Source organism: Tetrao urogallus (genome assembly GCF_951394365.1).
Source record: "Tetrao urogallus genome assembly, chromosome: 9".
NCBI lineage: Eukaryota > Metazoa > Chordata > Aves > Galliformes > Phasianidae > Tetrao > Tetrao urogallus.
In genome coordinates, this window is record NC_136822.1 from 19,229,427 (window position 1) to 19,254,154 (window position 24,728).

General features: G+C 40.3%; 1 protein-coding gene across 1 annotated transcript; it reads right to left on the reverse strand.

Moving 5' to 3' along the window:
* Positions 1-3,223: 3,223 nt before the first annotated feature.
* On the reverse strand, positions 3,224-23,461 carry PRKCI (protein kinase C iota; the record flags this gene model as incomplete). The annotated part of the gene is made up of 18 exons (XM_079539599.1): positions 3,224-3,311; positions 4,341-4,456; positions 4,724-4,813; positions 5,601-5,680; positions 5,783-5,908; positions 6,822-6,909; positions 7,283-7,418; positions 8,027-8,113; positions 9,135-9,232; positions 10,037-10,213; positions 10,654-10,712; positions 11,362-11,416; positions 12,205-12,345; positions 13,637-13,722; positions 14,885-14,935; positions 15,677-15,766; positions 18,181-18,302; positions 23,352-23,461. The coding sequence occupies 18 exons, from the start codon at positions 23,459-23,461 to the stop codon at positions 3,224-3,226; spliced, it is 1,800 nt and encodes a 599-aa protein (XP_079395725.1).
* Positions 23,462-24,728: the final 1,267 nt, after the last annotated feature.

The window sequence follows — 24,728 nt, forward strand, 5'->3', positions numbered from 1 at the left end:
CACACCAGGAAGACTTTAAATAACTGCATCACAAGCAGAAAAGAACAAAGGGCACTGAAACAAACTAACTGAACTCTTCAAGAAAATACAAAATGTGGTAGAATTCTCTTCTTTTGAAAGAGCCTCCAACCCTCAAATCCCTCTTTTCAGGAACACACCATGATAATTTCAGATACATTTCTTGCTTAAACTGCTTACTATGTCACCCGTGAAGTCAGGATGTATGTTTAGCATTTTTCAAGGACGTATAGATGATGCAAGCTCCTAGTTTCTTTTATAGAGCATCCTTAACATAAACAATTGCTCAGACTGAGCAGAGAGCAGTTGGCCACCAAATTGAACAGAAACAAGAAGCGTGCGTGGGGGGAGGTCAAGCATTTAAGATATGCAACCATCTGTAGCACTTGTCTAGGACTGCTGATATATACTGTTAACAACAAGCCAGACTGCAAGAGGAAATGTCTTTTAAAATACGATACAAAGATCTTAAAATACAGATATATTAAAATACTGCATCTGTAATAGGGTATGAGGTAAGTGCCCTTGCCCTCAGTTGGAGATTTGAGAGAGTATGATGGGGGGAGTCATGAAAGAAACAAATGAAACCATGCAAAGTAAGTACAAGGCATGAGAGAACGGCTCTAAACTGCAAATTCCCAGCAGCTGCAGTGATAGCACAGAAGGTTGTTGTTGTACTCCCTCCCTGGATGCTTAAGGTCACCTGAAGATCCCAAACAAACCCCTGTGTTTTGTAGCAGTAGTTTTTGTTGGTTTTTTTTTGAGATTAATACACAGTGTCCTAAATAAATGTTTTATTTGAAGTAAAAATTGTGCACAAGTAAAGAGAACGATTACACAACAATGTTCAAGACTGTATTCCATACAAAACAAGAAAGTAGCAGAGACAGCATGAACGAGCAGAGCACCCATAAGAACCTAACTTGCATCCAAAAGGGTCAGCCCACAGAAATACACCACACTTCTGATGCAGAAACTTGCTTCAAAATTCAAAGCCTACTCAACTGTTCACATGCCATATCCCTTCTGAATACTTAAACAGTTGCTATCATGCTCCACAATGAAAAATAACTTACTACCATGGCACTTAGGAGAAAATTAAAGTTTAACAATGGATGTACAGTCATTACAGATATTTATCTCAGTGGCAATAGTTAGATGTGTAAATAGAAAAAGTATATTTTCTGTGACACTATCTATAAAAAGTTTTGCTTTGAGCACAAAAGGCAGTGCTCTTCTGTGATGAGCAGCAGAAATCCCTTCCCTACGTAAAGCTATTTTGCTTGATACTGTACATGAAATTAAGGAACTGTACAGAGAAGGCTTTTCTTGCTTGCTTTCAGTAACTTCAAAGCTTACTATCAATTAAGTCCCAATGTCTTAACTAGTCACATGAGTGTCAAACACATTTATAACTGGATGCAAGCAGTTTCATTTCACATGAAATAATAGTGTTAAAGTTATCAGCTGCTCTTTAAAAGTAGATTTACTCTGATATTTTACATAGGAAAGCATACAACTTGAAGCCAAGAGAACCCAACTTTCAACAGTGCAGAAGTTTAACGCTTCCCTGGAACAAAGGTCCCTCCAATTCATTCCCAGTTTTGATAAATTCAGCCTTTTTGGTTCCTACTCACCTTGCAAAGAAAAGTACACACTAAGTATCACACTGTGAGCTACTGTGCTTGTGCAGTCTCTCCCCTTGCAGCTAACATATAAGTGAAAAAAAACACACACTTGAAGATCCATGCTGTGAATTTACAGTTTTACCACACAAAGATTTTTTCACAGAGACATTGCCTAAACAGAAAGCTTACTAAAAGCTTCAGATAAGGTTTGCTAACTTGCCTTTACAGACACGTAAATCTGCTTTAAGTAACACTAAGTTGACTTATAGCTCTTATTTATATAAATACAGGTTCTTTTCTTCAATGTCTCTTAATCCCTTTTCCCCAAAAGTAAAAAAGTGGTACGTTTGGCATTTCTTCAGCCTAAGACATTCAAAGCTATTCCCCAAATATTAAAAATAAGAATTAGCTGTGCAGTATATTACACTGTTTGCTAAAATGAAATGTAATAATCATACCTCCTAAAGCCCCAGTTTGAACTGTTCTATTTTTTGTAATTGCTTTACTATTAGCTTCGAGTCTACTACCAACACTAAAGGTTTGTTTGTTATTACAAATAACTACTGTAAGTGGAAAAATTAAGGAAGTCATTGTGGACAGCACCTATTTTTTTCTAGATGTGCCTTTTCCACTGGCAACGTGGAATGCATTTCCATCAGTATGGCAGTAAGATTTCATAATAACAACAGAAAAAGGATAAATGGTAAAACAATGCCCTTACCTAGGCCATAGCTGTAACGCATGCAGTTCTGCTACAGTAAGACAGAAATTGTAAAAGCAATAAATAATAGCATGAGGTCCTACATTCGTCAGTTTTAGCTGCCCGTTCCTGCTGAATTGCACTCTGCAGATTTTAATTTTTAAAAGCATTAATTGAATTCCATTTCTACCACCCACATCCCTCATTGAAAGGGAAAGGCTCAGAAAGGCACTCTGTATCAGACTGTGTACACTTCCCCCCTGTATCACTGCAGAGTGAAGCCTGACTCTAATACTGAGTTAAACACCACCGTTAGGATGGATCAACGTACCTTATGAGAACAGCCAATCCTTGACCTATTCTGCTTCCCTCACTGTCATTTAAATCTGAAGGGCAATAATATAGCTGTAACTTCTGTATGTAAGAACAAGGAAACCATATTTAGATTTAGAACTACAAGTCATGAGATCTTACTTGTCTCGCTGGAATAGTAGAATTCCTTTAGCGATATTTCATTATGTCCTCTGATGCAATTTGTATTCTTAAAGTAGTAAAACAACTTTCCTTTATCAGAAGGCTGCACTGGCAGGTTATACAGCCAGATCCCACTGTTCAGTCAGGAACCCCAGAGACCAACTTCAAGTTTGGCAAGACTTCTTGAAAATTTACATTTTAAGTATTCTGGCAGCCCAAGGTTCAGCATAACAATTGCCCCAGGTGATAATTGATATAAGAAGAAATTTTGTGAGTCATTCACACTCGGTGGCAATGGTATGATGATTAGTTACTCATTTTATGCTAGTGCATCCAAATGAAGAGATCTTTATCCATGCAGAAAAAACAGAGTAACAACTGGCACAGTCCAGAAATGGAGAATTCAGACGCATTCCTCAGCTGACATCAAAAGAGGATTTATGTATTCAAAGCCTTCAAATTCAGACTGGTCAATCTTCTTCACAATATCGCTGTTAAGATTAAAAACAGTTGTTAGTTTAGCACAATTACAAGTCAGTAGTATCAGTGACAGTTTGTTTTTTTACCATTTACACCTGTACAATAGACTGCAGTTGAAAACATTCCCTTCTCTCTTTTGTGCCTCCCTTTCCTTACAGTTAGTACTGTTTTCTTCTAGGCCCTGTGGCAGTAACAAGCACACCACCCTGAGGAGCAGCAATTTGGCAGCTCACAAGCAGGAGTTCTCCCACAAAACACTTCGGAAGCTTTTCCAAAACATCCAGTTTTTAAAAGGAACTGAGAACACTGGGATGCGACACTGTTCTTGCATTAGTAAGTTCCCTAACTTACTTATATTATGCACCAACACAGGGATAAAGAAGGAATTTGGATTTCAGACTTAAATAAGGTGCATATGTAACATTTAACACTTGCTGTTTCTGCTTACAAATTAACTTGCACAGTACACAGAACCCAATACCAAACCTAAAGATCACGTATGGTGGTTCAGTCAGGACAGAAAGGCACTTCCTATACAATCCCAATCAGGACACTCAGTAGGCAAGATACCACAAAACCCTCTGCCAAAACCAAAACATTACCAAGCATTATATCAAGGCTTTTCAGTCAGGACATGCTCACTCGATTACTAACAACTGAAAATACCCAAACAAAGCACCTTTTCTTATCCAGAGTGTCCAAGACAAATCCAGTCTAAATCCAACATTCCAGAAATATCACCTCTTTGCATAACACAGAAATAAACCGCGTGTCAAAACCAGGTTTTTTCCTTCACACATTCAATTCCTTGCAAGTGACACCACTAAAATTTGTAAAATAGCACTTAATCATCCTTCTCCAAACTAGAATTCTTTCCCAGTGATCAGATTTTTTTACATCATGCCACAGCACTATATTTAACCCATCCACACCAAGTCTACAAGGAGGAGGCAACAGACTCTGTACTACAAATACAACCAACTGATGAATTTATCTAACCCCTTCACTCATTAAAACATCTTAATTCCTGCATTACTTACTCATCATCTGGAGTGAGCTGCACAGGTTCATTGGTGAATTGGGAATCAAAGTTATCCAGACCAAATTCTCCAGATATATTTGGCTTAAATGGAGGCACCACTTGCTTTTGTTCCATCTAAGAATAAACACACTTAGTGACATCAAGAATGAATTACAACCTACAGAATTATTTTTAAACAAGGCTAGAAGTTACTCATTCCATATGCTTTCTGAAATACTCTACTGTACTCATTGTACGTAAAAGAGGTTCTGTATTACGACTGTGGTATGCCAGTTAGCAACTTAAGGTTTGTCATGGCTTTGAAGTTTTGTGGCATCTCCCGCAGTCAAATGTTGTCACATCACTGCTGCACACAAAGAAGAGTCCAACAGGCTCACATACCAGATCCCAATCAACATTGCGAAAAAACGGATGTCCCTGGATATCTGCAAATCCTGTCTGAGGGTGGCAGCCTAACCGCTCCTTTGGATCCTGTGGAAGAAAACGTTTCTGAGTGAGTGCCATGGCAATGTTATGAATGCTGTGAGACATTGTGAATTTTCTGTTAGAGGTGCACTGAAGAACTAAGTTAGTGTTATTTATTTTGTAAAATGCTCCAATTTACTTCTGAAACAGATGCGAATATATAGAAGTCCAAACTTGAATAACATATAAACAGCCACCCCACCTTTACTCATTTTTATTCTAGTGGCTTTAAACGTTTCAAAGCAAGTGAATTTGATTCTCCCTCCTCAACAGGCAGCTTGCCTATGCCAAGTTGATTTGAGACAGTAACTGCAAGCTACTGATAAATACAGCTGAAAGATTACTATAACACTTCTCTCCACTAGGAGGCTGTAACACCACGCTCTCAGTAGAAGCAGAAAGGAGGAAATGAGTCAACTTTAAAAAGGACAGCTCTGACAAGTCTCTTAGACAAGGGAAAGAGCTTCTCTGATTGTTTATAGATGTCACACTATCACAAACTACAAGTTTGTGCTACTAAGCTACAAACATCTTTAGGTACCCAGATAATTTGCTAAGCTTGTTCAATTTTCCAAATTAAAGAAATTATTTAGAACATTTCTAAACCTTTTAGTTTGAAATTTACTTCCAACCCTAGAATAATAATCTAAAGCTTCAGATTCAAAGACAAGTATTTTAAACAAGCTTCCCAGCCCTGTTAGAATGTTACAGGATTACATATTTTGTACCTTTTTTCTACATACAGCAGCTAACGTAGATCTGCTACACATCAATTAGTCCACAACCTTCCTACCTTATTAAGGAAACTTTTCAGAACGCCCGCTGCTTTAACAGAAAGGGATCGAGGAATTCGGATCTGCTTTTCCAAAATTACTGCAAGAAACCAGTATTTACATCAGCTTTTGCATCTTTAAAGTTAGACGACAGGTAAGTAGAAACAAAGTGCTGAAGTACATGAACGCTCATGGCAGTTACCTTGAAAAAGATAGTCTTCTGTGTTCTGATCAGGATTGTCAGAACTTCCCACAATATCAAACGGCGACCTGCCTGCCATCATTTCAAACATAAGGACACCAAGCGCCCACCAGTCTACACTGAAGCCTGGAATTCACAAGAGAAGATACTGACAAAGAAGTTGTAGAGCAGAAATAAAAGCAAGTCTTGCTTTAGTCCTGAAAATGTTTAGAGAAGAATTAGCTTAAAAAAATTGAAGTATTCATAGTCTGAATATCTGGTTTCTATGGACTACCAAATAAAGGAGAGGTAACAGCTGTAAACAGACATTACTTGGTTTGTTATACGCAGGGTAGAAAGAAATTCTGTACAAAGAGGAAATGCAAAAACTTTAAAGGGTGATGCCATAACCTTAACAAAGTCTTAGATTACACACAGGCTTAGTCATTGCTAACCAGCAGCATGTTATCTGGGAAATGACAAAGAAGGAAGTACATGATTCTTAATAGTAGCAAGACAGTCCTTATTCTATTACGCAGCGCTAAAGAAAAGAATCCAGCAGCTAGACTGAGACTGTTTATTCTGTAAAACTTGCTTGTGAAAGGAAGGAAATCTTGTGGACTTCTTCAGCAAGCGTTTGCAAAGACATTTTCAATATTTAAACACCAAAATCTGTGAAAGGGACATTCCTTATCTAAGCTCTTTGCAATACCTGTATTACTATCCCTGCTGCCAAATACAAAGGTCCAAAAGTGAACACAATTCAAGGCAAGCAAGATATATCTTTAAGAGTATAAAAAATGGTTATAAACAATAATTAACTCAGAAGACCCATGCTATTCTTTCAGAGTGGCAAAAACAAGATCAGAGAGCAGAAGGTGGGATATCTTATTTGTTTGTTGTGATATTCTCAGCCTTCCCTTTGAAGGGTGCACTCACACCATGTTAACTCAGATGGTTCACGTGTCTAACAGAATTCCACCCCTGATCAACTTGAGGGAGAAGCTGAGATGAACTGAAAGTTACAGGTTACATGATAGCAGTGAAAAGCTCAAGTTACCGTAATCTTCTCCTCGAAGAATTTCAGGAGCAATATAGTTTGGAGTTCCACAGAAGGTGCTTGTCGTATCGCCAGGCCGCAGCCCTTCCTAAACAAACAAACAACAGCACTGTCAAAACAAGCTGTGTGTAACTTTCTTCCACTGCATGCTTTCTAAAACTTTTATTTGCCTCCTGTCTCAACACAAAAATCCCTTTGAATTCCAGGCTGGGACATACTTGCTACACAAAAGTAGGTTGCAGCTGACATCTCACGAGGATGGCTTGTACCCACTGACAACAGTTATTAAACCTTTTAGCTAGTCAGCTCCATAACATGCAAGTGGAAATAACTGAGATGCTGTCGAATGGTTCACACGTATAAAGAAACAGAAGTTTCACCTTTTTAAGTCTCTGCTTCTTTTAATTTATGACAATTTCTTAATTGTTGCTTTTACTACTTAGGAAGAAACTACAGCTTACCTTGCACATGCCATAATCTGTGAGTTTAATATGTCCTTCAGAATCTAGTAGCACATTATCTAGTTTTAAATCTCTGTAGATTATCCCTCGTTCATGTAAATAATTCAATGCAAGGCTGATTTCGGCAGAATAAAACCTAGAATAGTAAGATATACTGATTGCCCAAGCAGTCAAACAGACATAAAAAAACCAACAAAACACTCCAGACCACAAAAACAGTCTTGGTGGTACAATATTTTTTAAATTGAGCCCTATCTATTCTATTGTAGTTTTTAAGCAAGGAGACAGATGAGTTGTTTATGATCATACAGTCATTTCTACCCACAGTCAATTATTTTTTCTTAATAATATTCATGTCTACTGACATCAACCCTTTCAACTCATAACCTGAAACAAAACACCTGCAACAAGAACTCAGCATTTGTCTAGACAGCAGGCCATGGTGGTTCTAGGAGAAACATATTAATATCATCAGGTAAAAAATACCACAGAGCAGGTTTTCCATAAAAAAAAAATCAGAATCAGACTGCAGTCATCAAGCGTAATGCAATAATACAAGAAATTTGTTAGTGCCTCCTATTACAGCTCCTCCTTGAAACAAACATACTGCAGCTTGCAGCACTAAAATGAGAATGCAGTTTCCCATTTCTGAAATCCTTAACATCTGGAAAGGGTTTGTTAGTTCACCACCATGATCTGCACTACTGCACTGTGCCAGAAATCTACCTGCTCTGATAGGCATACCTGGCATGCTCTTCTGGCAGTTTTCTCTGTCTCTGCATGTGAAACATCAGATCTCCTCCATTTACATACTCTATAACAAAGAATAACCTGAAACACACAAGAGCGGACACAAATGATTGTATAGAGGCTGAAAAACTTTCTTATCGACTGAATATTTGCATTGTTGCAGGTGTTTCCTGGGCAAAGTCAATTTAACTTCTCCCATTTCTGCGGCAACACAACTGGCCTCACCTTGGAATGAACTCCCAAAGCTAAAAATCAAGAATACAAAGTTTCACTAGGTAGCTTGTTTATTGCTAAAGGAAAGCAAAGGAATCCTTCCCACATTCTTAGCCCATTACAACTACTACTTTGTATTTGTACATATGTGACTATATAGATAGACTAACATAGTTGCTGTGCACATGGCAGAACAGACCCTTTTTTTTCCCCCATTTTCCTTCAGGATCCTCTTAATCTCATTCGCTTATAGTTAATACTGTTATTGCTCTTCAAATACTCTTCTCACTTAACTCTATCAGTTTGCCACCTTCTCCTACTGCAAGGATACTGTTTAAGTGCACAATATTTTATTTGTACTGAAAATTATTACTATACAGAATAGTAATATTGTAATGTCTTCTACATACAGACACAAAAATCAGTTATTTTCATCTCTCTTTCACTGTTTCCCATCTTAAATTAAGGCACAATTTTCCAAATCCTGACTTGTCATCACGGAGTCAGGCAAACCTGAGATCCATTTCCTTACCTTTCTGTACTTCTGATTTCACCTCCCTTAAATCCTTTTCTTTTTTCTTTTTTTTTTTTTGCTCCCTCTCTAGATTGGTCTTTACCTCACACTCTCAAGCACATTTTTTCCCCTGCTAGTTGCTTCTCTTCCTTTCTAGCATCCTTATCTTAACACCCAATATTTCACACATTTTTCGCATCTTTCCAATCTGAAAGCTTAGACGATAAATATGACTTTTGTTCACAAAAAGCTACAGTGATTTACAGCACATTGACTTTCACTACCTACCTACCACTTAATCATTTAAATAGGCTTCAGATGTGCCTAACAGTATGAAATATTTCTTGAAGAAAAGACTATCATCATCTCCTTTACCTGCTTTCTGTCTGGAAGCAAGAGTGCAGTCCAACAAGGAAAGGATGATTTGAAGCCTGTTCAAAGACATGTTTCTCTGTCTGAACCCAATCAATATCCTATTTTAAAAAAAGCAACATTCAGATAAGCATTGTTGTACTTTGTAGGGCAAGTATTAATGACAGTTAGCATAAGGATAAACTGGTGCTGATGAATGTAAAGAAGTCGCAAGAGAGGCGGGTGAAATTAATGTCAGAACTAGAATAAAATGAAAAAGCTCTTGAATAGCAAATCAGTCAGTCAAATCTGTACAGAATACCCTACAGAACCATGAATGAAATCTTCAGCAGCTGCAATCTAACAGCTGACTGCAAACGGTAGCAAGTTTCCACAAATCACTGTGTATGCTACAACCAACCTGTAAATGTGGATGCTTGATTTAAAGAGCAAATAAAGTAACATTGTGAGGTTCTCCTCTGTGACAAAAAAGCAAAAACCCTCACAGATGTGAACATATGAAAAGTAGACTCCACCTCCTTTTTCAGCTCAGCAAGCAAAAATAATAGGAAAAATATGGAATAGTTCTCCAAAACAAGGAGGCAAGAGAAGCGTATTAAGTGCTTTCTGCACGAGTAGTGCTGTAGATGGCATCAATTACAACAGTGACACTGGTTGAATTAATGGGGCTCTTGACAAAAGCCACTAGCACAGGATGACTGCTGTAAACTACGAATCTGTCAATGAACACCTCAAAAGCAGTCATCTGTCTTGTGAACTTCTTGCAATGCATTTTCAAGTAACTGAATGTTTAATGCATAGGTTTTAATTCACGATGCAGACTCAGATGTCTGGCTTCCCCTTTGTAACAGGCATTAAAGCTGTTCAAAAGAGTTGGCTGAGTAATTAACAAAAAGCTTGCCTACCTCATCATCATTGACGAGTTCTTTCTTCACCACCTTCATTGCATAAATGCGTTCTGTTTTCTTCAATCGAACAAGCAGTACTTTAGCATAGCTGCCTCTTCCTATAACCCGGAGCAAATCAAAATCCTGGAGACCCAGACTGGAAGAAGCTTTGCCACTTTCTCTTATGCCCATTGCCTACAGACAGAGACACTTCTGAATTCACCAGCAGGCTTGTCAATTTTAACAACTGTTGTTGCTGTTCTTTAAAGAAAGTTAGCACTTCAAACAGAATAGCACAATAAACACACAAGCAATTCAATTAACACTTGTTATTCTTAAACAGCACTGCCAGGAACAGGAACAGAGGGAAAAGGAAGAAGGCAGAAGAAACATGGCAGATGAAAAACCAATCAAACTGGAAAAATTTGGAACGCTTTCTAAATCAAAGCACATCTCAACCCAAGTTTTAAAAAAATCAGCTTGAAAGACACACATGCAACCATCGAGTGAGCAATCCAAACATGCTCTACGTACTAGTTTTCATTCTGTGATGAGTCAAATTACTAAGACAATAAAATAAAGAGTGACAGAGTTGAAGATCTCTGAATACAGTTAGCATGGTTAAGAAACTTTACCTCTTTTTCTTCACCAACATGATCTAAGCTCTCGTGACTTGATGGATTATATGGAATCACTAGAGATGCAAGGAAAACAATTAGATTTATGGAACACAATACTATTTTCTTTCTCTTCAAAATTTCCACTCATTAGTTGAATCAAGAAGAAACAGTTTAAGTGTATGTATTATCAGCATTCAAAACTGGTTTTTTTTTTTGTTGTTTTTAAGCTACCAAAGTCATTTTTTTTGCAATACTGCAATAACAACTGTTATGCCTCATATAAAGTTGTGATTGTATTTGGAAAGCTATTTAGACTATTCTTGCCATACTGTATCTTGTGCAAAATAACACTTGTTGTTGTTTAACAGATCATTGTCTGTGCTAAAATGGAAATGTCAGGAAATCTTGTTTAATTTTTTTCCTCTGTAATTCTGTTTAGAGCTTTTTTGTTTGTTTAAGGAGGACACTTAAAATACACAGCTTACTGATGGAAAAATGTAAGTAATAACCTAGATTCTTCATCTTTACAACAGCATGTTAAACTGCAGGACACAGGAAATAGGAATTTTTATATTTAAACCCCCTTAGTGTTTAAAGCAGCTGTCCTCTTCTTCTTGCCCAATGAAAAGAAGTAAAACAGAATTTTTGAAGTAATTTGCTTAAAGTTACTGTGTTTCATTTTAAAACCCATGTTCATGTTTCAAAGGGAAGTACTGATCTTACCTGATTCTACGTTGTCTGGATGCACTGATGATGGATCCATAGGCATTATTGGTTCCTGCAAACATGCACAACATTTTTTGTAACAGACTGTGAAAAAGATCTCTGAGAAACATAATTTTTTTTTAGATGAATCCACATAATTACTGCTCTAGTCCATACAGTATAAAAAGAATCACTGTAGCCCTTATTTTACCTATTTTCCAGAAAAGTTCCTAGGAGCTACTGAAGAAAACTTCATACAACAGAGAGAAGGTAGTAGACTAAATGCAAAGTGAGACACAAGATTGCATGTACTTTAGCAGTTTTATTAGCCAAATAAATGTATGAAATAAAGACGTCCAGTCGTCCGCTTTTAACATTAAGCTACAAGTGGCATTCACCTGTTGTTTTTCATAGGGACTTGAGAACTAAAGATGATTGCACCACTTGGGAGAAAGTCCGAACTCTCGTGCCTCACCTTCCTTTCCTATCAAACAAAATAGTCTGATAATCTAACAGATGTTTAGAGAATTTACTTGGACTTCACTCTGAATACGTGAAATGTATTCATGCACATACATACACGTACAGATAAACACTATGTAACTACCTGTCACCTTTCCTTTCACCACCTGACACTGAAATAGACAATATATGTAAGAATTAAGACCTTATTACTGAACAGTTATTCTGCTAAGCATCTCTGGTATTTTCTTGTCACCACAAAGAGTGACAACCTTTTTAACCTTCATCTACTGTGACTGTTTGCAGAGCATATTTTGAAAGCCATTAGCAGGAAACAAGCTCTTCTGTTTCATTTATTATTGCTTTTTAAAGACAACTTTTCAGACAAACCCTACTTACTGGCTGTAGTGTATGACGACCACATTCAGAATTGACCAGTTTGTGACACTTCTTGTGCACAAGGAGTTTGCAATTGATGCATTTATAGCCCTGGCGACCCAGGCCCCATATTCGGTCGCTGCAGATGGCACAGTGAGCTCGCTAGGATAAATCAATAAAACTGATTAAAAGCAAAGGTAAGTAACAGAAACTATTCAGTCACACTTTTGTTACTGAAGAACACAGGATAGGAGATCAGAGAGACCCCTACTTAAGTTACTACTGTATCAGAAAAGTCTATGACAGAACTTTAAGATAGAACAGGCAGATACAACATAGAAAAGCCCAAGAATTACAAATGAACAATAAGCAACAACTGCTTATCAGAAAGAGCACATTTACATGGAAAGGTGCAGGCACAGTCAGCTTCTTCTGCTGCATGTGGACCCGGAGAGACGTGAGTCAACTGCAGGTCAAAAGCAGTGCAGATGAATAAGCAGGCTCCTGTGACCAAGCTAGTTTGCTAGGTCTCATTATCTTTATGTAGAGGAGTCCTTAGGCTTGAAGAGAAAAAGGCAGGAAAGCAAAAGCTTCAGCACACTTAAACCACCAGCTTACAGGAAATGGGAAGATCACCACTCGCTGAAGGACACTCATCACACTACTCAAAAGAACCATGAACACAGGGCACCTACAAAGCAAGTGGGATGGTGCCTTGACAGCCTTTGACCAGGAAGAGGTCAAGGAGGATTTCTCAGAGCATCGTGTTAAAAAAAAAAAAAAAAAAAAAAAAAGTTCAGTGAATAATGCTGAATATGAAGTTAGTGGAGGTAATTTTGAGCGTTATTGAAGCATGTGATTCACAGCTTAGAGAAGAAGGAAAGAATACCGAAGCTGTCAAGGAACCTTGCTTATTTAATTTTTATTTTATTTTTCAAATACAAGCAGCAGATAGCTTTCTTGATGCTTAATCGTCTTTGACTATTGCTTATTGAAAGTATCAAAATTGGCCTATTGTTTTCAGTTGTTTATTTGTCAACATAAGTGGATGTTAGAGAAACGTCTCAGGTTTTTTTTAAGTTATGAAGGAAAACTGTGCATCATAAGCAACTCAAAGTATTCTTAAACAACTGCAAATGCACTTTCAGTTCAGCTATCTAATGCCAGAGCTAAAGTCTGCCCTCTCTGAAGATTTTAAGGGAGCACTAGAGCATTTCTATAACAGAGAGCATAGTTAGAGTATACTGTAAAGTGAATTACAACTATTTACTTTTTTTAGGTGCCTGATTTTATATCGATAAGGTTTCCTGAAACTACAGCAACCCAACATCTAAGTACTACAGACAGTCAACAAGAATTAGAATCAGCCTGCCTTTTTTAAGGCAGTAACGTTAAAATCATAAAAGTTAGACAACCCTGTAACATGGTTTTAAGCACCCAACAAGAGTCTCACCCTGTTAAATCGTTTGGCTTGGAAAGTGTGACCATTTGCACAATAGAGCTTTCGCCACCGGCGGGCGCCACGGCGATAAATGGATTCTAAGAGGAAAAACATATGATTATATCCATAAAAAATATAAATGCACAACTGCAGTATTTTCTCATGGATGCTTCTGTGTAAAGTGATTTGCAGAGTAAAGTTTCACTCCTGCAACCTTGTAGGAACACAACGTGTTTTCTTCATTTTTCCAATTTTGGAGAAAACCTCACGCAGAACACTCAGACCATCTGAAAGTTAAGTCTGCCTTTCCAAAGTTAAAAGGAAGAGTGAGTCAAAAGGAGGAGAACAGCCCAAACAACACAAGCACTTGTTTGCAAAACATGCACATACCTTACCTAATTCAAGGAGGAGCTGTGGGAAGGAGGGAAGAAGGTGCATTTCAGGAACGTGTCCTGATTTATGGTTGCTTGCACAAATCCTCTAGTATCTTAGGTCCACAGCTGCCACCATTTTTTGACTGTTTGTCTTGTTACAGGCATGTCAGGAACCAAAATTGAAAACTAGAATATGCAAAACTATCTCAATTTGCAAAGCTATTTCAGATTTAGTCTGGAACCTTTCTTTCCCCCGTTCAGAAAAGCAGCATTACTCCAAAGTTAACATTTAAGCACACACTGACATTTGTCAAGAACTTGGATGTCAAGCTGACAGATGTGTGTGTGCACAGCATACCCATCCTCTTTTATAAGATGAACATCAACAGCATAGAAGCCTACATTGAACAGATGGAAAATCACCTCTCATGGTTAGTACACTTACTATTTACATTTATTTGTAAATAATTTACATTATTTACATTTAAGGTTTTCAGAAAATACTCCTATTACCCAAAGGTTGGTCAGAAACTGATGATTTGACACCTCATTACAAGTGGTTGCAAGCCTTTGCTCACATTAGTCAGCTAGCAATCTGGCAACTACTACAGACAGGAATAGAATAAAAAACTGCCATGAAAGAGGCAAAAGCAAGGAAAGCAGAGAAGCATGGAGAGTTAACAGAAATGCAAAAATGCCTTATTAACAATGACTCAAATGACAAACAACACTCAAGTTTAACAAAACTTTCTGTTCCTTTTTAATATTTAAGCTGTAGAGACTTGCATTATTAATAGTTATAAGCACAGGAAATCAAACAATAGAATATCAACTTTTTCTAGAATAAACTTATTTTAAGCATGCCCAAACTAAAATGCCTACTTACTATCTTCTCCTGGGCAAGGCATGCCAGGCCGTTCTGGTACACAAGGAAACACTGCAAGAAAAACATTAGCTTCCTATGAATCTGTTTCAGACAGAAGACAGTTCTTTGGGTTAAATACAACATCTGTGTAAGAAGGCAACAGAAACAGAAAGTTGCTACAATGCATTCTAACAGCAAGCAAGAAGAAAAGATGCCACAAAACTCTGTACTGCACATAACAGTGATGCAAGAAAGAAAAACAACGGGACAGCAGAGTAAGGTAAGTTATTTAAAGATGCTAGCAACTAGTATTGATGCTGGTTTCTCATGTGATCAATCACTGCAGCCAGTATTTGGAAATCTGGACTGTAAGTGAAGAACGTTACAGGACTCCAGAACAGCCAAGTATGATCTTGCCTGCATTAGTTCTTTGTTTCCAGTGTATTTAGCCACAGCAGCAGCAGGAAGGGAAAACCTGGTGCACATTTACTCAGAAGCCAACCAAGCAGAAGTAAATGGAGACAATACTGATCAAAAAGCGTAATAATAAAAAACAGAAATACACGTATAGGAGCAGATTAAATCCTTTCCCAGTTTTTATGTATTTTTCCTTTCTTAATTCCATAAAGAATACTGACGAGTGCTGACAGCTAAAGAGTGACCCGTGGTCTTTGGCATCCTTTTGACAGACTGCCACAATTGGCTTTAACTGAGAAAGATGGAGTAGTGCAAAAGACTCCGATAACATGAGGTAAAAATTCCAGGTCTCTGTAGATGCAAACATTAAAAGCAATATATTAAATTCCAGTGTACCGTGAATTAGAAGCTCTGAATCCTTGTTTAGTTCATACAACCGAAATGCCTCTTCTAACTCCAGCTGGGAAGAAACCGTACATGGGTCTCCTGAAGGAAGAAAACACCACAAAACTCAGTCTGATTGGTTTTGTGCCGTTCAACAGCCCCCTCACAGTGGTTGCTAAGATAATTATTGTAGCAAACCAAACCTCTGCGCAGTAGAGTTGCTGTCCTTTTTCATCACATCAAACGTTCCTGTCCCATTTGACAGCCTCGGCACTCAGCTGCCTACCCACTCCGTAAACACAAAGTGGAGAGCGTGGAAGGAGGAGAAGGAACATCCCTATTCATTCAGACTCACTGAGAACCGACAAACCAGTTTTTCTTCATGTGTTTTGACACCTGTGCAAACAGCTTTTTGTTTCTTTTTGACAGAAGAAAGGGAGGCTTTCAAGAGCGTAAGCAGTGCTTCAGATTGCACACAAAGTTTACAGACTAGAAAGGAACCTTCATAATTAAATCTGACTTGCACTTTTTTTAATTGGTGATCACAACTTAGCTGACTGTGGCAAAAGCATGCAACTGATCTTTCTAACACTGCCCTCAAATTCACAACTTCACTTTAAAATCTAATAGGGAATAACTAAAATCTTAATTCACAATGTATTACTAGTGACAGCTAAGTATAAAAATGATGAACTACAAACATTCTTTCAACACCGGATTAGTAATAATTTTACAGTCATCCAAAGTACACACAGATAAAATATGTCAGGAAAGTGTTTAATTTTGACTTATCTACCAAGAAGATTGAACACAAATGCCAGTTTAGTGTCCACCTTACAGTACACATCATGAGACAGAGGTAAGAAGAGATGACCAGATGTAGATAAAATCAAAGTTCATCTAAAAAGAAATCAGATTCACTCCATTTTCCAGTTGAACCTGACCATTTATTTGAAGTGACTGCATTCAAGCTAAATTCCATCTGCCTTTGTGTCATTAAACTCTATGAGAATTATTTAAACATGATGCTCTACACCTGCAACAACTCAGAAGACACATTTAGAACACGACAAACGAAAACCTCAGTGACCAGGCAAATCCAGCTGAACAGTTTAGTCGCACATACGGTCAGAAAGTAGTGAAGAAGGCCAAGATATCATACCTTGTCTTTATTCTACCAGAAGCGTGGTAAACAATTCCATCATATACACATACATGCTTCATTAAAGACAGACTTACTTCTTACTGTAAATCTCCAGACTCATCTCAGTGAAAAGTCCTTGAGATAAAACAGCCAGCTTATTGCAAAATGTCTAACTCAAACGGCACCACAATGCAGCAATTTGCTTATCACCACTGCTCCTTTCTCCTTACTGCATCTGCCTTGTGTATATAGTTTGGGAAAGCTGGTGATAAGCAGAAGAGAATCACAGAACGGCCCAGGTTGGAAGGGACCTCAAGGATCTCAGACTCTCAAGACCACAGCCTTCAACACAACTGCCCATACAGCACTTCCAAAAAGCAACTTGAGTCCCTGGTTAGCTTTGAGCTCTCAATAAACTGGCACTCATCCAATTCTGAATAAGAAACCTACAACAAGGGGAGGAAAGAGGCCTATAAGCACCGCCTATGTTAATCACTGCATACAATTACTAATCACTGCAGACAAATCACTGCCTTTTATGTACTGCATCAAGTACTTAGCTGGCTAAAATAACAACAGCTATTCCATAATTTAGATGTCTTTGGTGTGGCTCAAAACTTATGTTCAGAACACAGCTCCACAAAGAAAATAAGAGCTACAAGCAAGCTTTTCAAAACATGCCTAACATATACACACAGCTCAGAGTGGAAAAAGGGAGAGAAGACTGAACTTTTTTCATCTGATATAAAACACGACGTGGAAAAATGACATGCTGAAGATTAACAAGATTTCAGGGCCAAAATTTCTACAAAAAGTTACTGTACATCACTCAGCCAAGTATTTTCTTGAAAGTACTTCCTCTTTTAAGTTTTATTAAATAGCTTTATGTTATTAGACTCAAGGTTGCTACAGCCGATTCACTCAAAATGCATTTTTTTGTTATATATGAACAGCTATATACATTAATTTGTATCAGTACTTCAGACAAATACTGCAATAAGCATCACTTAGGGTTAGTCTGTTTCTCAAACGCTTCAGGGGAAGCATAAGCATACTTTCCATTTCCTTCCTAGTAAATCCTAGCACTGAATTCACGTTTTGATAGTCACTGAGATTTGCAAGCAAACTACAGCAACAACAACAACAGAAAAACAAAAGTAGAGCTACACATTTCAGTGATTTGAACTAACAAAACTATACTTACAAGGGCACTGGAAAGCCATTACTTTTGGAGTCTAAGTTACTATTACTAAAAACATACAGTTCATGTCACAAAGGGAAAGAAAATGAGGAAAGGGAGAGAAAAAATAGGACGCTGAGTACCATAATGATCACAAAGTTGTTGGAAAGCAGGCAGCAAGAATCGATTTACCTTCTTCATCAATCCATTTCATGGTGAAAAGCTGCTCGTTGTCAAAGGAGCACATGTCTCGAACTTCACTGCACAGTCCCTCAAACGAGATGGAAGGTTCAAAATATGTTATCATGATGTCCCTGAGTAAGAGAAAAATAATATTGAGAAAATGTCCAATGCTGTAATTACACAGCATTTCATCTTCACCTCTAATGCCTTCCATGCACTACTGATATAAAACTCACCTCTTGCCACAGCCCCTTAAAAAAGGAATCTTTAAGCAGTATTAATAAGCCATGACCACCAAGATTCCTCCCTACAGCATTCAGGCTCCATGTAATTCTTATTACTGATTATTTGACATTTATTCCTCACATTATCTGCTTTTGAAAAAATGAAGATTTAAATCCCCAAATGACTTTGAAGCTGTGCAAGTTGTAGCTTTTAAGTACACGCAGCAATGAAATACATTATTCCAGCGGACAGCAAGGAATTAAATGCTGCAATAATTTTGAAGGGCATTATTAATGTATTGCTGGTAAGAACATATACATCTTCTCCAAGTAAGTTCTAATTGTGGGGATGGTTTGAAACAGTCATGGAAATTATTAAACAGCAGATCAGAGGGGAAGAAGTTGCAAATATTTAAAGCACCTTTAAGAAGACACAGGTGATGCTTCCCCACAATGACAGGGAAGGTGAACACTGAAGCATGCTCTTAGAATTAAAGTTTACTGCTTTACTGTTATGCAGAACCGGTATTTCTGTTTTAATTATGACTGAGAGTGGTGCTTTAGAAGCATTACCACAACACGCTGACCCACTGCCCTGGTATTTGCTGGGCCTTCAAGGGGAATAGGTGACTCTGGGTCAGTCCTTTAAAAAAGAATGTCAGAGGTACAGCCCAAAGGAAGGTGGAAAGAAAGAGCTAGAAGCCAGGGCTGTTTATAGCACTACTCTCCAAACAGCTCATAAGCCCACTGTTGGAGCACCGATGTTCCCAGAAAATGCACAGAGATCCAGAGTGCAGGACAGCTGCTCTGCAAACTCCACACATCTAACAGCACGTTACTGACATGCAGCCATCAAACAAAACCCACAAGGCTCTATTAGGAGGCAAAGTCCTAACCTGTATTTCCTGTTTTTCAGGGACCTACATTTTAGGCAGGAGATAAGGCACTGCTTAGCAACTTCAGTGAGTTCCACCTAAAGTTCACCAAAAGATTTATCCATACTACAGTGAACAGCAGAAGTCAGATCTACACAATAGTAAGACGAACCAAACGACTTAGGAACACAAAGCCTTTCAGTATAGTTACAGTAAAAGCCGATACAATCTGAAGGAATACTTCCTACTTGTTACCTTCACGTGCAAAGCAGTTGCCCTATCCAGCACCATCAACAAAGGACACACCAGACAGCAGCAAAATACATCTGGAAAAGCACCCAGCTGTTAGAATGAACACAAACCTGCCTGCACACGTGGCAGAACTCTGGCCAGAGCAGCGACGTTAAACAGAAGGATGGATGTAAATACGAACAAGTGTGCAAGCAACTACAGCACACTGCCTAGAGATGAGAAGCTGGCTTTGCACGACGCAGAATGTGAACGATGCTGTCTTTCCACAAGCTAACCTGGCAATTTTAACTACACTGGTGGCATTTTCCACAGAGATCGGTCTCGTTCCCAGACTAGTTCTGCTATCACTTCTTCAGATTATATGGTGTTTTCCACACCTCCTGCACCTAGCACCACACCAGGCATGTCTTCACTAGGAAAAAGCTGTACTGACTGAACCTACCATACAAGATTAAGCTAAATGTGGTATTTTAAACAAAAATTAGTAAGCTATGTAAAAGAATGATGGGAATGTAAAGTGGGCCACAGCCTGCTGTCTCGTATAAGAAAATACAGAATGCTTTCTCTCACAATGACAAAAGAAAATCCTTTCATTCTGATAAAATCAATGAGTAAAGCTTCTGTTCAGCAGACCTGCCTGCTACAAAGCTATTCTACAGCACAATACCCTTATTTGCCTCCTCAAGACACACACAAGGAACTAGAAAGCAATCTGACTCCAGACAGCCATTTCCACATCTGGATGCTTTAGTTATCTCATCATAGGGAAGCACTGTGTTTTTTACAACTTCTTAGGGATTTTATCTCTCTCTAGAAGACTACCAGCCTCACTGCTACCTTCCCCACGACTTCTCTGCGACCAGACAGCTTTTCTCACTCTTTTTCTTTTGCACCTCACCCACCAGTCACAAGGAGCAGCCCTTCAGCAACACGAACAAAGGGAAAAATACAATGCTGACAGTTAAATGCAATTGAATACGTGTAGCTCACTTCTCAGTTCTAAAGTCAAGCTTCTGTGGGAGGCTGCCACTTGATTATCTGGAGCCTAACACAGCTATCACACATTACATTTGTGAACATACATAGATATCCAGTCACGTATTAATTACATACCCACACATTCATCATACACCTGGGTTAATCTTTTGATTATGCTTAGTGGCAGCTCACTGAAATTAACTCGTGCGAGGCTCCCGGCAAATCCTGCTGCTTGTAAGTAGTTTTTAGAAGCTCTTTAAACTGAGCACACTCCTTTACATTCACTTTACATTCCAGGGGCAACAGAAGACATCGAGCTGAAAAAACGACCAAAAAGTTTCAAGACAAAGAACAGTGTAAACAGAGGATGTGGGAAATCAAACATTCTTCAAAGAACTGTCTTCTGGAAATATCTGTGGAAGTGCATTTTGATTTCACAGTAAAAATGGCACTGTTTCCTTTTCCAACAAGTCTCACCACTCCTGTAAATGCATTAAAATTAAGAAAAGCAGCACCATTGACATGTATTCTGAGAAGACTGCTAGGGGTATTGCTCCTTTGAAACAATACAAACTGTGGGTAAAGGACTGGTATGCCTTTATCTGTACTAAAAGCCTAACCTACATTCCAGCTTACACAGTTAAACCAGTGCAAAATCTATGCCAGCCACTGCAAAGAGCAAGCAGATCTAATCATGACAGAGAGATGGATCAAGTTATGTGTGTGTGTGTGTGTATATATATATGTATATATATATATATATATGTAATCCATGATATTAGTCCTATAGGATTGGTAACGCATAGGTAGCCTATCTTTCTCACTTGCTCTCACCCACTACAACACAACCCTTCCGTGATGTAACAGCCTCTTGTACTGAACTGACAAAAAGCACCTACAACAAATGAGACAAGCCAAAAAGTAAGCTTTTAAAGCAACATTAGAGACCTAAAACGGGTGTAATTATAGATGCTGTGTAAACGCTGCGCATTTGAAACTGCTACACTTCGTCAGCGTATCAGCAAAAAAAGAATGTAAACAGAGGGAACAGTAAATTCCTAGGAGCTGCTGGGAACTCCTGCTACATGCAGGGTGTAGATTACAGGAACTCTTTAAAACAGGTGAGGCTATTTTCAGCATTTCAAGCAATTAGTTCTACAACAAGCGTGGCTTACCTGCGAAAAGGAAATATTAGGGTAAACACAACTTAGTTCCCAACTCTCTGGGAATTCCCACCTCTTATTCCCATCACCTCTGTTTGTTTTAGGAAAATTTTCCTTCCCGGTTTTACATATTTCATGAATTTAAGATAAAGAACTACCACGGCACGGCTGAACAAAACAAAGACCCTTCAAAGAGTTCCTCATGAAAGCTTTTGTCTCGGCTGAGAAAAGCAATTAGGCTCCTGGCCAGACCCGGGCTGTTCTGGGGCTGCAAGAGCAATGCTTGAACCATGCAAGGGCCTCACCACCACGTTCCTCACTTCTATTACAAGAAAATTAAGAGAGATTAACATTTCCTAATTAACAATATTTCCCATAAAATCCTCTAACCGACTGTCATCTTCATGCAGTTCATTTGATGAAAGGGTAAACATCGCCTTTGATACCTGCACTTAGATCCTCAGTCTCCAGCCATTCCCAGTGCAAGTCAACTGCTTCGCTTCGATATTGACTTTTTGACAGTGCTGGTCTGAGAAGCAGGCAATGAGACTGACAGTCAGAGGGAAGTGGAAAGGATAGCTTGTTTAGATCTCAAAACAAATAACTGCCAAGGCATTCAGCTTATCTGTTTGTTTGTTAACCAGCTGCCCATATGACTCACTGTCACGATTAAAAGCAAACCAACAACTGTGTTAACCAAGAGTCAGCAGATGAAACTCAAAAGAAACATTCCAGTGCCTGTGAAATCACTGCCTTATATCTGAAGTGCCACAAACCAGCATTCCAGCCCAGCATAGCAGTTTTCTTGCTCACTCCCACAGCTTCTTTATCTCTGTTCCTGCACCACAGCTTCTCAGTGCTAAGGCAAGAATTTGTATGACCGCATGTGGAAACGACCAAGATTAAAACTGACCCAGCAGAAGAAAAATAAATGTGTTTAATCCAAAGCACTTCCACTTCAGTTCACCGCCCAACCACACGAGCCCTCTTATCAGTTGGTAGCCACATCTTCAAGAAACGGGGGATTGATGAGACCAGAAGGCAAAGATCTGAGAGCTTCACATGTAGTTATTCTGACAGGTTCCACAGGTCCTTTACAGCCACAGACAGTGCCAGCCTGTAACGCTTTGGTCAAGAAGAGCTCCAAAGCAGACACAGGCCAGAAACTAAGTGCTTTACCATGTACTAAACGCTCAGCGTGGCTTTTGTATCTCTCCTTGAAGCCATAAAGCCAGATGTATTATACGTACAGAAAGCCAGAGATACTGTAATCAGAGCACCGACGGTCAGACAAACCTTTTCTCGTAATCCACGCAGGTAGCTGGAAAGAAGCTGCCTCAAACCAAAAACGCAACCGACATTTTTTTCGGGTTAGATCAGCTCGCATCGAACCCACGGACCCGTCGAGGCACGGACCGCCCCGCTGCCCCAGCTGTTCCTGCGGCGCGGGGTGAGCCCGAAGCGCGGCGGCTCAGCCCCATCTGCCCGCTCACAGCAGCGGCCTCCGCTCGAGCGCAGAGCCGCGGAAGGGGAGGCCAGGCTGCGCCCCCTCACCTTCATTCTCTTTCCTCGAACGACGGAGCTCCGCACGCCACCGCAAGCGCGGCGTTGAACGCGGCGCCGACAAAAACCTCAGCCCAGGAAGCGACCACCGCCTCCGCTCCCAGCGGCCTCCCCCCTGCACTCACCCCTTGTAGTAGGCTTTCACGCGGACCTGGTGGGCGCCGTCCCCGCCGAGGCCGCCCCCGCCGCCGCCCGGAGCCGCCATGGTGCTGCTGCCGTCCCGCTGCGTCGGCATCCCCCCGCGGCGGGCGGCACCGCGCAGGGCGGCGGGCGGGAGGGCGGCGGGACGAGGGGGGCGGAGGCGGCCGCGCAACCCCTCGGCTCCGCACGGCGCCGGCACAGCGCAGGCGGAACCACTTGGGGCGGGGGGGAACCGGGAAAAGGCGGAGAGAGAGCGCGGAGCTATGAAGGGTGGTGGGGGGTGAGAGCACGGCCCAGCCCCGCAGTAGGACGGAGCAGCCGCTCCGGGAGCGGGCGGCAGCTCGGTCGCTCCGGGCAGGAGGGTGAACAGCCCTGCGTTGTACCCGGTGCACCCCAACCCACACTAGGTGGGCTTTCCCTGCGGCTCTGAGAGCACACCTGTGGAGCGGAAAGCTCCACCGTGAAAGAGAAGGGGGGAAGCACCAGCAGCAACAGGGCAGCGCGGATCTCCGCGACGGAGCCGAGGCGCTCCGCGTCAGGCGGGGCAGAAACAGCACCCCCGGCCGCCCCGTCTCCCCGACACGTGGTACGGCCCGCAGCACGCCGCGTACGGGCAGCACTGCGCCTGCGCAACGCCGCCTTGGCGCCATTAAGGCGGGTGGCGGAGCGCGCTCAAAGTGGTGCTGTGAGGAGCGGCTTCCGTGGCGGCTGCTTCGCGACAGGCAGGAGCGCTCAGGGAAAGGAGCTTCTCACACACGAGTAGAGATTTCTATTTCTGAAGGCTGGTTCGGTCAGCAGTAACCTCAGCGCGTGTAGTCGCTGAGAGATGTTATAAATCTATACAGTTAATAGTTGATGGGTGGTTAAACAGCAATTAGGAATAGCCTGGCCCAAAGGTGTGCTGGCCTTGGGGGTCACTGCCCAGCACCCGCCTGTGTAGGCATGAGCTCAAAGCAAATGGCTCAAAGTGCTGATACCCAGTTTTGGGGCAGCACGAGTAGAACTTTTTGAAGAGTTCACAGCGTGCTGCTTCACCTCAAGGCCAGGGAAGACAGTATCAGCATTAGGCTGTCAATGACATACTTGGCATAGTGGAAAGCAGATAGAGAGGGAAGAAAAGGTAAACATCCTACTGCAGGTATGCCAAATATGTGCTAATGTGCTAGCGTCAACCAAAAGGAAGGAAAATAGCCTGAAAGTGATCTCTAGAGCTCAATGAGGGCTATTGACATACCAAAACTCACTCCTGCCTGTATGGAAGTGAGGCAGCAGTATCTCCACTCCAGAGCCTAAAATCTTCAGCATCACAACACCTGTGCCCAGCAAAGAGAAAACAGCAATCAATCAGAAACTGCAGATGG